Source organism: Rhyacophila brunnea, unplaced genomic scaffold (genome assembly GCF_057557595.1).
Source record: "Rhyacophila brunnea isolate RB1 unplaced genomic scaffold, BYU_Rbru_1.0 scaffold_20, whole genome shotgun sequence".
NCBI lineage: Eukaryota > Metazoa > Arthropoda > Insecta > Trichoptera > Rhyacophilidae > Rhyacophila > Rhyacophila brunnea.
Genome location: NW_028232860.1, coordinates 10,161,946 through 10,179,737, shown reverse-complemented (window position 1 = coordinate 10,179,737; position 17,792 = coordinate 10,161,946). Strand labels below are relative to the sequence as shown.

The following is a 17,792-nucleotide window of genomic DNA, read 5'->3' as shown; positions in this document are numbered from 1 at the left end:
CATCAGCATCATCTAAGATACAGTACAAAAAAATACCGTTGGACGAATACAATCTGCCAGTACTTTCCTGTTTTTCCATTTTTCTGTTTCTGAAAATGTTAAGGACTTAAAATTTGAATAATCATGCATAACTTGTTGACAAATAGGCAAGAAAAATATCACTTTAATTTAGGTGAGGGGGGCAGCACTTTTGGAGTTGAAATTAATAATCGTGGTCCATACCTAGGAGCCTCGCTCATGTGCTCCGATCGGGTCTCACACTTGCCAGGACCGACTCTGTAGGTACAACGTATCCGCCATTTTCTAAATATGTGTTTATTTGAAGTCTTAAAATATTTCACACAGTATTTCACAGATGAGCCAAACCACCGCCATCTTTAGATTAATAAAGCCTGAGCATAACTTTTTGCACAAGCAACGAGTGGTCCACTTTTCAGCTGTCAAAATCAGATCCCAGATTGCTTGACATATTGATTCGCCCTTTCTCGTTTCAAATTGAATTATAAAAAATTCTCACATCAAATATAATTAATAACTATCAGTGCTATTAATAAATAATGTACATTCCTGTTATTCATCAGCTGTCAAAGTCAGACTAGTCCTTCACACTAAAACCGGTGGTAATATCGATTTCCAAAAAATATGTAGGATTGATCTATGCATTACATTTATAGAATGTGTGTTAATGCTAGTGTATTATTTATCATGTAACTCATCTATCCAAATCAAACCATTTCCTGTGTGAACATGACAGATGCGTCAGTATGAGCACTCTATAGAACAATGACAGGTCATACATCGACAACAACGAGAGGAGCGGAAATAGTAGGACCAGTCGTTATGAATGTACCTATAGGCTTTCTACTTGAGTCGGCAATGGCCAAACTCTTCAAGAACTTCATTGTTTTCTATGGCAATATATTAGGCTGTTCTTGAAAATAAACAAACACCTTTAAAACTTTAGATTTGGCTGTCAATAGTCTATGAACGAGTTGACCCCGTTCCTCGACATTATACGACCTGTGGCCACTGGAAGACCCGTAGCACACAAACTGCTGCAAATATCTGGGGCATCCAATATTTTTTTTAATTTTACGATGCGCCATACTTAAAAGGCAAGACAGCGCGGACGACACAAACGGACACTAAGAATAATTATGACCGTTAAGCCACGCTTATTCGATAACCATTTTTGGATCCGACAACTAGCATTGACTCATAGGTGAACACTCTAAAAGTGCGGATTGTCTGGTTATACTGGTTATAGACTATACACCCGGAAAAGCGCGGAGGTCCGCGGGTAAATGCAAGCGTTAGCAGCACTTGTAATATTTAGTTAACCCCGCTCTCTCCCTCAGATTAAAAAATTAATAACAAATTATTATGGATCAATTTTTGAAATGGGTTCCCCCCATACCATTTTTCTGTTCTGTTTGTATATATTATTGTATATTATTATAACAGTATAAAATTGATAATATTAAATTCCATTTCCAAGTTAGTTTTTCTTCTTCTTAAATCAGGTATTGATAATGGTGTTAAATGGAATTCCATTGTTTTTCTTGACTATTGGTCAATTGGTAATGGCGTTCAAACAAGATTGCTCTTGAATTCTTAAGTAAATTTGATATAATCTATGGATTAATGAATTATTAACTATACCTATACAATCATATAATTATTTGCCAATCCGTAATAAAACATCATAAGTAATGAAATAACATAAAACAAAGGCTAATCATGGTGGGGGGTGGTATTTTTAATCATCTTGAGAGCCGAACTTTACCTAGGGACACATCTCTCGTACATTGTTATATTATCAAGTGACATATTATTTAAAAAAATGGATTATGGACAACAACATACTGTCAATATAATTATAAAATGAACAAAGTAAAAATCAACGGCCAAACTGTAATAGATCCACGTTCTTCTGAAAGCTTTGAAGGTTGAAGAGAGTTTAATAAAAGCTTTGAATAAATAATTGCAAGATAAAAAGAACTTTTTATATACAACGTTTTTAAATTTTCTGTTGAATTATTATGCTCAATATGCTCAAACTTGTACGTGATATGAAGTAAATAAAAAAACAAACAAACAAACAAAATATATAGAATACTGAAATATCATTTTGATATTTCATATTGATTTCCATAGTAACGCATGCATATATTAATATTTCAGTTGCTAGGACCACCCGCTTAGCAACCAATAATAGTGGATTGGATTACGGATTTCTTCCGAAATAACTTTTCATACAAAACAGAATTGACTGAAAATGAATTCAATTCTACTTAAAGATGGCTAAAAGTATTAATGGAATGCATTGGCATCATGTTCTGGTAATATATTCTAAAAGTTTCAAATGTCTAGCTAGTCGGGAAGTTAGTTAAAAATCGATTGCAAGATTTGTACTGGATAAACAACCACCAGACAAATAAGAATACGAGCTAATAAAAATGTAGTAAAAAATGTACTTCACTAATTATTATTCATATTTTATATAAACATATAAACAAGATTTATACATTTTAGGTTCTTATTTTGAAAACTCATAATGTCGCGAAATGATTAGGTAGCGAAAAGATTATTATTGATCCAAAGATGTATATCGGGGTTTAATTTCTGAAAACATTATCATACTTACATTTCGATAGTCCATTGATTAGCAATTAAAAATTCGATCTGATTAGCGATCAGACTGATACATAAACAGAAAGTTTTGGAAAGGTAATCAATAATTATTAGTATCAGTGGCAACACTAGAGAACGTCCTTCATTTAAATTTGTACATATGTACATAATATTCTTATAGTTACAAAAATATTACAAGTATGTACATCAAAGAATCATTCCATTGTTGGTTACATGTAAATTGTACGTATTACATTGCACCGTATCACAGCCCACGTGAGCTGTCGTGCCGGAAAGAGGTGGTCGTATAGCATTGCGATCAAAAAATAACGCGTTGTTAAGACGGTACTTCAGTGAAACGGCAAATAATTTTCAACTATAGGTGCGACGAAATTATGGACTCGCTGGCAATCGGAGAGCAAACGTCGAGCTGTGAATACGTCAATTTGTTTCGTGATGGCGACGGGGGTATTAATTCTTAAATCGTGTAAAGATGACTAAAAAACGTTACCCATTTACTTGAAAAAGAAAACATGTCAATGAATGTATTATTATTGTTACTAATAGAACAATAAATAGAACATTAAATGGACGCATGTTGGATTTATATGACAAATTATATTTCGTTCGGCACGCGACATTTGCACAATCCGCACATCGCCTAGCCACGATCTTTTTAGACCATCCCTCAACTGAGGTATAGGAGGTAGGTATAATACAACTGAGGCATATGAGGTATAGGAGCGATACTATATAGGAGTGTTGGAGACAGTAATGCTTGCAGTTTTATTAAATTCAATAGGAATACTAATTTGCTATTGATTGATATACCTAGATTATATTTATAATTTACTTAAGTACCTACCAATTTTCCTCTGCCTTTCCCTTTTTGCTGCCACGTATATCCACCGAACTTCATCTGTTCGTTTATCCAGCGGGTTTTAGGGCTTCCCTATGGGTTTCAAGTTATTCAAATTTATATTTTAAGAAATATTGATGTTTTTTTTTAATTATTATCTTCTTCTTATTGTGCTATCCCCTAGCGGAGGTCGGCCACCATCAAGGCGATCTTATCTTTGTCGTCTGCTACCCGGAACAGTTCAGTGGAGCTACACTTGTACCAATCACGGAGGTTCTTAAGCCACGAAATTCGGCGCCGTCCTCTGCTACGCTTCCCATTGATCTTTCCTTGAATGACAAGTTGGGGAATGGTGTATTTTTGTCCTCTCATAATGTGGCCGAGGTACTGTAGTTTCCTGATTTTGATACTACGTAGAACTTCTCGGTCCTTCCCCATTCGATTGAGAACATCAACATATTTATTTGTCACCCGGTCAGTCCAAGGAATTTTGAGGATGCGTCTATACAGCCACATCTCGAAAGCTTCAAGTCTCCGTGACATCTCTTGGTTTAGCGTCCATACTTCCATACCATAGAAAAGAATAATTGAGAGCACATAACAACGTACCATACGCAGTCTTAAAAGAGTCTCAAAATTATTATAAAAAAATATGAAAACTATAAATTAGTCAAAAATCTCTTAGACAATGCTTAGAAAACTTAATGAACTAAATTTTAATAATAAATATGATCATAAAATATATGTTATAATAAGATGGGAACGTAAACAAAATTCACATTTTATAACATTTTTCTTAAATTGTAGGTTTATCTTTGACTTCTTTGAAAAAATTATTTTTAATGTTTTCAGATACTTACATTTAATTAATACAGTTGAAATTGTAAATTATCAAAAAAATGTCTCAAATTGCAAGCTTCATATTTCTCCGCTATGTGCCTCTGGTAGAAAGGCTGAGTCATGACATCACATTGACGTCCACAACATGACATGAAACATTATTATACAGAAGGGGAAAAAAGTAATAAAAGCGATACAAATGAAAATATAAATAATAAAGATAAAAAAAAACTTTTTATGTACAACGCTTTTAAAATTTTCTCATATAAACTTGACTTAAGTCTTAAACGATCAAAAAAAATTGTACTTGATAGAAATACTGAATAATGAAATGTTATTTCATATTGATTTCCATAGTAACGCACGAATATATTATTTAATAATTTAGTTGCTGGGACCCCCTAGCAACCAATAATGGTATCGAAATAACTTTTCATACAAAACAGAATTAACTAAAAATGAATTCAATTCTACTTAAAGATGGCTAAAAGTATTAAAAAATGCATTGGCATCGTGTTCTGATATATTCTTAAAGTTTCAAATGTCTAGCTAGTCGGGAAGTTAGTTAAAAATCGATTGCAAGATGTGTACCGGATAAAAACCACCGGACAAATAAGAATACGACCTAATAAAAACGTTGTAAAATAGAACATAATATAGACTTACAAAAGCAATACAATTTATTATTATACATCTATATAAGTTCAAAGAAGTACATCGAGTTTGCTACGGAGACGCTATTTTAAGAATGGAAGTGGAATATATCAACACCCGAAGCAATTTGGTTGAACATAGTTACCGCCCTCCCAATTGGCATTACCAGATACTATTCAGGAGACCAAATGCACTCCATACCAGTTTGGTTCTGCGAGTAATCTCGTCATACGTATCACCGTCAATAATTGACATTTGTTGTCCAGGATAGACGAAGTTGTTGACCCGCTCGATTTGAGTGCCAATGATAAGGATTGGTATAGGGTTCAGCAAAGCAGTTTATCATAATATTATGTCATATATATATATATTATGTTATTCTATTGTTACCTACCTAAAAGACACTTTTATTTTTTATTCATATATAAAGCATATTATTTAATTTGTAGGGTATTTTCATTTGGTGTGCCACGAAACAAATAGGTACCCCTTCCGGCCCTTCCCCAAATGTGTCGCAAGGTAAAAATGTTTTGCAGACACGGGTTCAGTTAATAGTGTTTTATACCTCTGCCTTGCATTATACTGCATTGATAAGAACTGGAGTTCACGTGTAGGTCTAACATAATAATCAAACGATCGTTGCTGGGCAGCACCGATTGAATTTTATTTAGGTACCTACATATTTACGATCAATGCGATTAGAGTGTCTGGATATGGGGAATGTTCCTGGAAATTGCTATATTCCACGACTAGAATGGGTAAATATGGAAGTAGTGGCACCAGCTAGATGTTGTTAATCCCGCTCCTTCCGCCGCCTTAAAAATCATTAAAAAACATTATGGTTTTTTTTCAAAATGGACTCCACAAACCATTTTTCTGCGTGCGCGCCTTGCTGAGGTAGCTAGCTCACTATCCAGAATATGTATTAGGGTTACGTATAAATTGTACGTATTACATTTCACCGTAGCACGGTTCGCCGTGAGGTTTCTTATCGGAAAGAGATGACCGTATACTATACGGTCATCATAGCACCGAGATGAAAAAAATACGCGTTGTTTGTAGAGCATTGCAGACAATAACGTTCCAATTTTATTAAATCCTAACCTAACCTCGAGCGCTTGAAATGGAAAAGTTTACGAACCGGAGCGCTCGACAATTTTCTGAAGATATTTACATAGTTATTAAATTTTACGTGTACGTATTTTATAAAAAAAATAAGTGTGTTAGATTTTCTATTATATGGCATATCTAGTTCAGGCCGTCAACATATTTTTCCACGAGACGGAGCGATAATTTTACCCGTTTCACGAACCGGAACGGCGCTCCGGTGTGCTCCGGTCCATTTCGAACCCTGCTAATCTCCTAACCTAACCTAACAAATAATCCAGTATATCGGCTATTTTTTTAAATTTGTTTGCTGCTGGCTTCCTGCAAACCGACAAGAACCGTGTTTTATTTAGATATTAATTTTATCACAGCACCTACTATACGACCCAAAGACGTTGGACGGTCTTTAATACACGACCATATATTTCCGATACAACCTTTCACGTTGAAATGGCGAACTGCATACGTACAAATTTCTGGACACGATGTATTAGCCCATGGCTCTTTGAAGCATAACATTGGTCCAGCATACGTGTGTACGAGTACACAATGTGTATGTATATTATTTGGCTGATAGATTAAGGTGGGAAATAAAATTCATTGGAGATGATCACCATCATACACAATAGTCAAGTTGCTGAACAGAAAGACGCATTGATCATTTTGAACCTGAGTTATCTATGTTGACCTCAGGAGATGACATTCCTTCTTAACTTATCACACCAGCACTATGTACCTAAGCATGTTTATTGTTTTATTATTTTCTCTGTACAATAATGATAATTTATGTTTTGTAATAGTATTTATGTTTATGTCAATGCCAATGATTATTAGGTACATTTATAATATATTAATATCTTTTAGTGCAATCCTGAACAAGTACCTATATCTTGAAACGCTTTAAAATATGTAAATACCTTGGTAATTTAAAACAATGATAATTATTGAACACACCTTCATAATTTTGAAAACACTTCTGAGAAAATATGAATACGTGTATTAATTAAGGCGCTAAGTACCAAAAAAATAAAAACTGACATTTTTATAGAAAAGTGTTCTACATACCAACGCCAATAACTTCAACTATGGTCTAAGTGCCTCAAGCAAGTCAAAAAAATACTGCAAAATATTTAAACCAGTCGACGTTGTAAGTCCGTTGGCGTGTTTTATTTATAATTGTGTAAGTAGCACTACAGTGGTCAACGGCATTCAATATAAAATGGCTGACAATAGTGTGTTGACACTTGCGAGTTCTTAATACCTAAAATTATAGAAGCTGCCGTGATTCCTTCACACTGTGAAACCACATTTTTCAAAAGATCTGCTTCATGCAATTTTACTGCAATGACTCGGTATTTTGTAACTACAGGCAATACTACTTTTTGGTACTTAGAGCCTTATTTAATACATGTATTCATATATTGTAACCAAAAGAAAAAATCTTTTTGAAAAAGTAAGAATCGAACTTTTTAGTAAGTATACTTATTTATTTTTTATACTTTATATTGCAATTGAGATTTGTGTAGAAATGTAATTAAATTTGAATTTTTGTTTTAATGTTACGTTTGATCGTGACTATGGTATGGCTCTTTATATATATGAAAATCCAGAATGTGGCTCTCGTTGACCTCATGTCGTCGCTGTTTTGTAATAAGGGCGAATTAACCAAAATGCTATTTTACAGGAGGAGGATTTTTAACTTTTGACATTTATTTGTTAATTACCTGTGGATGATTATAAATATCTAACAAGTTTATAATAAAGCTTAGAAAGAATACTGTCATTATAATAGGCATTATTATATAATATTTTAATATAATATATTTATATAAAAATTCGCCTTTTTTTACAAAACAACGACTGTCACCGACGATGTATCCCCATCCCTGAACTATAACCTTATCATGGGTACATGGATGTGTTGGCGGTGAGCTGCGGAACTATGTTTCGCCCCGGACTTTCATGTGTATTTTTTACGGTTCCAACCCCCGCTAAAGTCTTGACATCTGCATACAGCACCATAACATCGTAGCCAAGATGTTCTACTATAAGTACGGTGGTGCGTGGTTGGAATTTGTGGTTTTGTTTTATTTTTTATCGTGGGCTTCAAAATCAAGAAGTGCCTCTGTCCTCCAAGTCCCTAAGGCCTACACCCGCTAGTGTATTGCTAAGTACCCACGCACGTTCTTGCTCGATGATTTTACGCTCATTCGAATTTCGAACATGTCTCAACGTGTGTACCATCTCGATCGATGCTTTTTTGTTCGATATCGAGCAAACGGCTCGATGCGAAAAAGATTCAAGGGCCGTAATTTTTACTCAATGTTCGAGAGAAATTCATGGCTCGTTGCTCGAGACGCTTTGATTGAGCATCTTGTGACGAGCTGCTGGAGCGTGTGGACGCAACGACGAGCATGCATCCATGTCAACATGTTCGATTGAGCAAAACCGACGAGCAAGAATGTATGTGTATACTTAACATATTATCAGTGGGTAGAATTTTAAGTATTTTAATTGTTTTTAATAGCAATCTACTGATTTATATCTCTCTATTTATTTATTTATATATTGAGGTGAAGGGCGAGACATTTTTTTACTTTTCGTTCCGTTTATTTATCACAGAAATCATCAATCGTCATTTTTGATGTTTCGTTTGGTTGCCTTCGCCTCACTTTATGGTACCTGCTTGATTGTCTAATTGACCATACCGTTAATAACTGCTTACCCTGGCACAACGACCTATAAATAATCATTATTGGGCAACCAATCGGGGTCATTGTTTTGATCAAATACATACACATTGAAAAATCGACGTGAAATTTTTGTTATAAGTTGTCCGCTAAGTGAGGGCGCCCATGGCCCTCACAAGAAGGGGGTCTGACTGGGCTCTAGCCTGTGGGCCCTGGCTCAGGAGGGGCCCGGCGAACGAGTCGACCAGATAAGTGAGATAAACACACATCACAAATTTGATTTAATAGTAAATTTATTTAAAAATATTTGCCTATTTACGATATTTATGTGGTTGTACGATACAATTTTGAATTATGTATCAATACTCGACATTTCCATAATTCAAATGGATGTATTAAAATATATAATAAAACACTAAATATACACATTCATTTTTCCGCGTACATCATTTGGAAAACGGTACTTCAGAGTATCACACTGCCTTTATCCTTAGCGATAGGTAGGGGGGCCGCTAAAGCTCCTAGCCTGGGGGTCCGCTTCACGATGTGGGGCCCATGAGGGCGCCACATGATAAAATTTGACATATCATTTCATAATTTTTATATTAAGATGAGCTTAGTTCCAAATTCGAACACCTGACGATATATGGTGGGATATCTATAGACGCGGTATTCAAATCCTCACCTACAACTTGAGGGACATGATACATAAAATTATTATTACGTAGGCAAGATAGTTTTATAATATCTAAATTACATGACTTAACCTATGACAGAGAATTGACCTATGAGACTTGAAATTCCCTTTAGATATATTTATTTATATACTTAAATATTAAAATTTTGTTTCAGATAGAAAATGGCTTCAGAAAGCGATGACTCTACGTCAGGAAGTGGAGTCCAGCTGAAGAGAGAATTGGGACTATTCTCTGCAGTCAGTATGATTGTAGGAGTTATGATTGGATCAGGGATATTCGTATCACCTGCCCCTGCACTAGCCCACTCCGGTTCTGTGGGATTTTGTATCGTGATATGGGTAGTTTGCGGATTCATCTCGTTATTCGGTACATACAATTTCACTATTTATAATGTAATTTTCCTAATTTCATACTATCGCGCCTCAAAGCAGACGACAACATGAAAACCTCAAGTTCTTATTATTTTTCTCACTCCAGTTACCCAATATAATATGGTGCCTTTGCCACGCATGCAGTGCGTAGATCTCTCTTGTAACTGTTGTAAATATCACTGAATATAAGGTTGACCACAACGATTATAATATATGCGAGTTCAATAACAACTGGTTAATAACAAATAAATACTTACATTATTATTGAATTAATTTTATATTTCATAAAATATTCAAAGGCAAATATGTAGGTAGGCACTTGAGTAGTATTTGAAGTATTTTCTGTAAATAAATTACTAATTACATAAATTCATATTACTTATATTTTATTTATGAAATTGACCTTCAGAATTAATAATAATTCGAGTACCTACCTAAGACTTATCTCAAAATTGAAATGTTATTGCAATCCCAAAAAATCATTTCCGCATTCAATATTAATATGTATCTGCCTATATTTTTTTTCACTTGTGTCACAACGTACTTGTGACTCATAAAATAATAATATAAAAAAGAAATTACTTAGGTAGGTACTACATATAGATAATTCAAAGTGCTGATATAACTTTATCTCTAGTACGAATGATCTCCATAAAGAAAGAGAAGTGTGAAATAATATAATATTCTCTTATACCTAGATACCTACGTAGAATCATTTCACAAAAAAACACTGATTACCTAGGTACCTACCACATAACATTACAAATATCATGTATTTCAGGTGCATTGGCGTTTGCTGAATTGGGGACCGTGGTCCCTAAATCAGGGGCTGAATATGCCTATTACCAAGAAGCATTTAGTGGCATGCATCCTTATTGGGGCCCACTTCCGTCATTTATTTGCTCGTGGGTCTACATTATGGTATTGAAACCAGCTGAAATCGCTGTTCTCGTGCTGACTTTCGCCGAATATACTATCCTGCCAATCGGGCCGCTGTTTGGGTATGCTTTAATGTCTAAGTTTTATCAAGATACATTGAAGAAACTTGTTGGATTCTTAACATTAGGTAATTACATTTTTTTCTAAATAACAATTCAACAACAATATTTTTTATACTTTTAATCCCTAGGTAAGTATATATTATTTTATCCTTCTAACTAGAACTAGAGTAAAAGATAATATAAATAAACCTACTTACTATCGTCGTATAATATCATCTATACCTAATATCATCGTATTTTTAGGATGTTTGTTATGTAAGAAAATTGTTATAATTGAATTGTCAACATTATTTTGTGATAGTGTGAACAAACCTTTCAAAAAACTTTTTTTATTAGCGTACCTAGGTAATTAATAAAAATGATACGACTACTGATTGAGCTTGCAAGTGATTATTTTAGATTATTTTATCCAAGTCGTTAAGATAAAACTTGTAAACTCTTTGTAAATAAAATTGTTTGGTGACAATTTAACCTATAACGCAGCAAATTACTTGTGTGTATTACGAATCACGCGCGCATTTATTTGTGTGGTGGCAGCACTGGCCGCAAATGTCAATTTTATGAAAACATCGAATATAACGGCCGCGCCGATCTTTCGAAAACAAAACTTTGTTTTTTTTATATAAACAGGTAAGTTTATATTGTATTATATGTTTTATGCATTATTATAGCCATATGATTTAAATTTCACGTAAGTTTATTATAGTATTAGTCATATAAACGTATTTATTCGTTGTTTCTGTTTTAGTTTAAAATGGCTACAGATGGCGATGAACCTTACCAAAATTTACTGAACAAGTTGGAAGAACAACAAGCGGCCGTCACGGAGAGTATTGTGGAGGCCTTCACCAATTGCTCTAATAATTCCCGTATTCAACAAGTAAATAGCCAATCCGCCGACGAAATCGCAGAATCGGAAACTAAATTCGCTGAAGCGATCCAGCAAATAATCGTAAACGATTATGACCCTCTCACGTTTGATACGACAAAGAATTTTTTGGAGACAGTGTCGCTGTTGCGGAATGAGATTTACGAGACCGAGAAAATGATTGGTTATAAACGTGCTAAAATTATAAAGGCTGATCAAAGCATAGAGTTGTGAGTAAATAAAATATTTTCTCTGAAGATACAGTACAATACCGTCAAAAAAACCTTGAAAAGTAGTCCATAACTCACATATTTTCATACATTTCGATACTTATCACACACTAAGGTTAGGTTTGGTGTGGTCTAAAAAGTCATGCAGTCGGCTGCGACACCATTACACTGACATGGACACTGGAGCAGGATTGTTTATGAAAAAATCCCTCTACCGTCACTGGCAATTTTTGCGCTTGCTGCTGTCATGTTTAGTTCTTATGAAAAACAAGTGGGTAATTGTGCCACAGAGGTGGACACGAGCTTTTATATATATTTCATTTCATATATTCTTATATTTATCAATTATAATAAATGGTACAGTTCGGTTATGAGGAATACAGCGGAAAACACATTTTGAAAATACCCGATACAGTGACGTCTCGTGGGGGAAGGCAGATTGAGCGTCGCTTGGGGGCGGCAGTTACTCGAAGGGCGGCAAATCGAGGAGAATCATTTGGTATAATATATAGACATAGCTAAATGGGGTAGCATAGTAAAAATGGTATGGAAATAATAAATCTGTGTATTGCTAAATTTAATGGTACAACCAAATGTGAGTAAAATATCAACCGCATAGAACCTTAGACCTTATGATTTCGGTATATTTATTCGCTTTTTATATCTAAATTTAATTTTGTATGCATTAGTGGTACCTATATATTTCGTTAGTAATGTATCCATACAAGAGTTTATTAGATATTGGAGTCATGAAAGGTTAAAAAATACTGTATAAAAATGGGGCGGCATTTTGGCGCTGCCTAGGGGCGGAATTTTGTCTAGGGACGTCACTGACCCGAGATACTGGATTATTTGTTAGATTAACCTAACCTAAACTAACCCGAACTAACAAATAATCCAGTATATCGGGTATTTTCAAAATGTGTTTTCCGCTGTATTCCTCATAACCGAACTGTACCTAATAAATACCATTTTCTGTCGGCGCATCGGCTTTTCGATCTAATTATCATTAATTGAAAATTTGAAATTTTCGTACATTTTGATACACCATTATCACAAACTAAGATTATATGAGGTAATATTAGGTTGGGGTAGGTCAGATTAGGTTTGGTTTGGTTTGGATTGGTCTAAAAAGCAAGTAGTAAAATCTCATGTCCACCTCTGCGGCACATTTACCAACAAGTGTACTTCAGTAATTTTTAATTGTCTTACAAATTGGTGTGGTATATATTTATATTGATTTTTACATCTAGTATTTTTTTGACAGTAGAGTATTGTATATTTACCTTATTTTCTTATTTATATTAAGAAAACATTAACTAACTATAGTAGACTGAATGCATCAGGATATGTACTGACGGATAGTAGCGAAGAGTGACTATTGAAAATAGTCATGCTATGAGCCAGTGCATAGATAGTTATTTTTAATCCTACTTCTTCTTTCGACCACGTCCGATCCTAATAGGATCATATGGGCCTCCACAGAGTGGAGGTTTGTATTAACAGATTTTTTTTTTACGAGAAATGGATGTCAGCCACTTGCTCAACGTATAAGGTCCATACTCTGACTCGCACACAAATTGAAAAACAATATTCGTACTTGCCAGACCCAGGATTCAAACCTGGGACCCACGACGCTTAAGCCGCGCGGCCATCGTGGGACTGTTACTTACTACTTACGGGACTTAAACGAATAATACTATGATATTATTACTGATTACATACTAACATACTACAATGTTGAATTAAGAAAATTAATAGATGATGTTAGTTTTTAAAATTTAATTAAACCTTGAAGACATAAAATTTCAAATTTATTTTTAAAAAATCTAAAAGATAATTCTATTTTTAAAACAATCTCATTTTTAATTACCTACTTAATGGTTAAGTAATTATTATGAAAAGCCTTCAACTTCAGTGCAATTTGTTACGATAATTTACCGGTAGATGGCACAATGTTCTATGCAAAAACATGATGTATTTACGTAGGATTATTGCATCCTTTGAATGCATGAATATTAGCGGTAAATATACGATGCAGCGCATCTGTAGGTATTACGTTTTATATCTTAATTATTTAGATCAGGGAACTCAGAAATAATGGGAACTGAAATACCTAACGGGTGTGGAGTAACGGACAACTGATCTCGAGTATGGAAGAATATGGGATAAACTTAAACATGTGTCAAGAATACGCTTGTACTTTGTTCTGACAAGTGCTTTTGGTTTATGCACTGTCGCTCATTCAATATTGGTGTATTATTTGAAGGTTGCAACACACACTATTGCATGTCTATAATGAGTAAATTTGTGGTTCATTTTCGTAGGACACTCACACATTTAAAACCCTATGTCAAAATAGCCTATTGTAATTCTATTTATTAATCTGTTCTGTGATTGAAATATTAGGTATATTATTTTTTGAGAATAGCATGATTTTTTTTTAAATTTCAGCTACAAAAAAAGTATTTCATCTGTAGAAGATGCTCTCAAAGAATTCTCAGAAAGAGGTTCAAAACCTTCTGAAAAGTCTACAGAAAAACAAATGAGGAATGCCAAAAATAAGTTTTCTGAACTGAAATCGGATCTCAAGAAAGTTGTTGAAACACTCTACCCGAAAGACAATAAATATATATCCGAATTTATGGCGGTAAGTACTTACTTATTTAAATTCGTACAAGAGGTCTTTTGTATGTGTACCTAATAATGCAGTTTACCCCGACTTCTTACTGCTTTCATTACATAGAAATAGAACCCCAAACCTATGGCAATTAAATCTGTTGTGAATAAATACTCAATGTGTAATTTAAAAAAATAATCCAACGTTAGGTAAATGAAAAATAATTAGAATGACAATATTTCAATCTATTAAATTTATTACTAATTAACTTGCAACATTAAATCGTGGCTTAAACTTCTAGGTTACGTCATGTAAATTGTATGTAAGTACAGGCAGGGAATACGTTCTGGACATGGTCGTGATAAGTGAATTTTCGCGATCAACGGATTCCCTTGTTTGACCTCTCTACATTTACATATTGTGCAAAATTTGCGATTACCGTTAAGTAATGCATTACAACCACGTTTTACACCACTCACTCGCTTGTCATCTTCGTTGTTCTCTTCTAACGACTCCATGCATTGATTGTGAAGAGAGAGGGCCTTTTCAATGGTCGCACGGGAGCAGTTTCGGAGACGTCATTTTCTAAGAACATATGGCAGTCCATTTCCTGCAGCTCTTCATTAGTTAAGGGTTCGCCGTGTGATTTTAACAATGTCTGAATATCGTCTACATCAACACCTTCGATGCCTCCGAATATGGCTATAAGACTAATCTCTTCGATGATATTTTGAATATCATTTTCCTAAATGCAGTGAACTTCAACAATTTCACTGAACAACCTTTTCCAAACACCCTTCATACACGACTGGGTGACTTCATTCCACGCTTCGTCGATGTTTCTGATAGCTTTCATAATATTGAATTGTTTCCACCAAACCCGCATGGCATCTCTATCACCTCCATCAGTTTCTTCAATGAGTTGAGAGAAGAAGAGTTAGACGGTCCTTGGATGCTTTGAATCCAGAAGCAGTCTTCTCCTCTATGGAAATAAATGTACGTGTTGGCATTCGTTTCCAATGGAGTCCTGTCTTATCCACATTAAAAATTATATTTGGTGGATAATTTCCCCTTTCCACAATTTTCAGTTTTAAAAAAAGATCACGATATAACGAATCTGCACTCGCCGGGGTCGCGATGAAAGAGAGTTACCTGTATTAAATTTCGGCACCTCCTACATATAAGGCCAAAATTGCAAAATGATACTTTTCAGTACGATTTTAATGACACCACAACGTGAATTTTTAATGCTGAAATCGTAATTTTTTTGTTTATTGATATAATGTTATATTGATTGAATTTTCGTATTTTTTGATTATCATTGTTGTATTTATCTTTAAAATTATTTAATAAAAGGCAATCAAGTCAAAATAGGCAAAAACACAGTTACAGCCTTTTACGAAGGAGGTTTCACGTTTCACCGTAGCATAGTTCGCCGTGAGCTTTCTTATTGGAAAGAAATGACCTTATACTATACGGTTAACTCTATAGCACCGAGATGAAAAAAATACGCATTGTTCGTGGAGCATCGCAGACAATAGTGTTCAAATCTTATTAGATTCAATATGAACATTAATTTGATATTGATTGGTTTCAAATATCTGATTGTAATGCTATCATTATTTTGTTATCATATATTAAATTTGATATTTTACCTAACCTAACCTAACCTAACAAATAATAATCCAGTATATCTTCTATTTTCAAAATATGTTTGCTGCTGGCTTCCTGTGAACCGATAAGAACCGTGTTTTATTTAGACATGATTTTCATCTCAGTACTATATGACCTAAAGAGGCCTTTAATATACGACTATATATTTCCGATACAACATTTCACGGTAAAGTGTGATACGGCGAACTGCATACGTACAAATTTCCGGACACGAACTTACAATGTGCTCCCATTGACATTCTAACAATATTAATTAATTCCTTTCTTCCAGGATATTTGCAAGAACTATTTCTCGGAATCGGAATACACAGAAGCTGGGGACGATGTCAGTATGAATGTTTTGGAGACACTTATGGCAGCACAAATAATCACCCCCCATCCACACGATTGCAGAATGTTTAAATTGTCATTATAACAAAAACTCTTATACGCAATAATTATTTGTTGACCTAGTGAACTGAATTGAATCGATTTATGTAATTGAATGCTGCCATAAATAATATTGAATGAGACGTGCGCTTATTAATTTATAGTTGCTGAAGTTATTGATGCATTTTATGTTCATTGATACACTATTAAAGAGGTGGGCAACCCTTTTGTCAATCGCCACAAGTGGTGAATTAACCACCAAAGTACGGCAAATTGAGTTAGACATGGTACCACAGAAATATATTTCTTTTTCTAACTATGTTGGCTGTAACTCGATATTTTCTACATATCATTGAAAGCACTCCACTTTCTGAATCAGTAATATTAATGTTATCCGATAATCTCTATTTCTTTTCCCGATACTTTTTTCATCTCTATCTTCAGTTTAAGTTTAGACTTGACCGTGAACGGGTCAATAACACATTTTTACGAAATAGATGTATTTGTGTCTGTTTTGTGTAAAAGATTTTACAATTTATATACAGTGGAACCCCATAATGAGCATAATTCGTTCCAGAATCTTACTCGTAATGTGAAACACTCGTTAAGCGAAAACAATTTTTCCCATATGAATTAATGTAAAATACGATAATGCGTACGATGCCGAAAAAAATACTCAATTTTTTTTATTTGTAACATGTATTCAAAGTTAATTACTTATTATTATTCATGAATTTATGACTATAACGAATTCTTGTTTACTAGAAAGTTGTCTAGAGACATTTGTTTTTGCCGACGCTTCAAAATTTCGTGACTGTGACACAGCATTATCATTGAATAAATTCGTAGAGTTTGGAAAAATGTTTGATCACAAGCGACACTAACATGCTAGCGATACGTATGCTAAACACAGAATGACGCGGAATGTCCCTGCGCACAGGTCAGTGACGTGAAGAGGGAACTTCCCGTTTCCGCATCTCTCATTATGCGAAATGTCACGCGTTAAGGGAGCCAGTTTTTTACAATTTGTTTTGCTCGTTATGTGAATTGCTAGTTATGAGAAGTTCCACTGTACATAAACAAACTGTTATTTTTTAAACATTTTTTCAATGTGAAGCGCAATATTGAGTAACAAAAATTCTTATTTTTACATGGCGATATGTGGCAAATTCTACGT

General features: G+C 34.3%; 2 protein-coding genes across 5 annotated transcripts in view; both read left to right on the top strand.

The window, feature by feature from the left end:
- The window catches only part of LOC147071158 (b(0,+)-type amino acid transporter 1-like), a 36,341-nt gene that overhangs the window by 6,985 nt on the left and 11,564 nt on the right, over window positions 1-17,792 (top strand). For 3 of the 4 annotated variants that reach the window (XM_085948387.1, XM_085948389.1, XM_085948386.1), the window contains exons 2-3: window positions 9,637-9,848; window positions 10,635-10,919. In XM_085948387.1, the coding sequence (XP_085804513.1) occupies window positions 9,644-9,848; window positions 10,635-10,919 (490 nt within the window). In that variant the 5' untranslated portion in view covers window positions 9,637-9,643. The remainder of the gene's footprint in view (window positions 1-9,636; window positions 9,849-10,634; window positions 10,920-17,792) is intronic. The other variant, XM_085948388.1, reaches the window with a different exon arrangement.
- Window positions 11,173-17,060, top strand: LOC147071159 (uncharacterized). The gene is made up of 4 exons (XM_085948390.1): window positions 11,173-11,484; window positions 11,603-11,952; window positions 14,407-14,602; window positions 16,518-17,060. The coding sequence occupies exons 2-4, from the start codon at window positions 11,609-11,611 to the stop codon at window positions 16,659-16,661; spliced, it is 684 nt and encodes a 227-aa protein (XP_085804516.1). The 5' UTR covers window positions 11,173-11,484; window positions 11,603-11,608; the 3' UTR covers window positions 16,662-17,060.

Excerpts from the sequence above, each read along its gene's own strand:
- LOC147071159 (XM_085948390.1), top strand. The coding sequence starts at position 11,609 with ATGGCTACAGATGGCGATGAACCTTACCAAAATTTACTGAACAAGTTG. Across the intron at positions 11,953-14,406 it reads GCTGATCAAAGCATAGAGTT|CTACAAAAAAAGTATTTCAT; the intron begins GTGAGTAAATAA and ends TTTAAATTTCAG. Across the intron at positions 14,603-16,517 it reads ATATATCCGAATTTATGGCG|GATATTTGCAAGAACTATTT; the intron begins GTAAGTACTTAC and ends CCTTTCTTCCAG.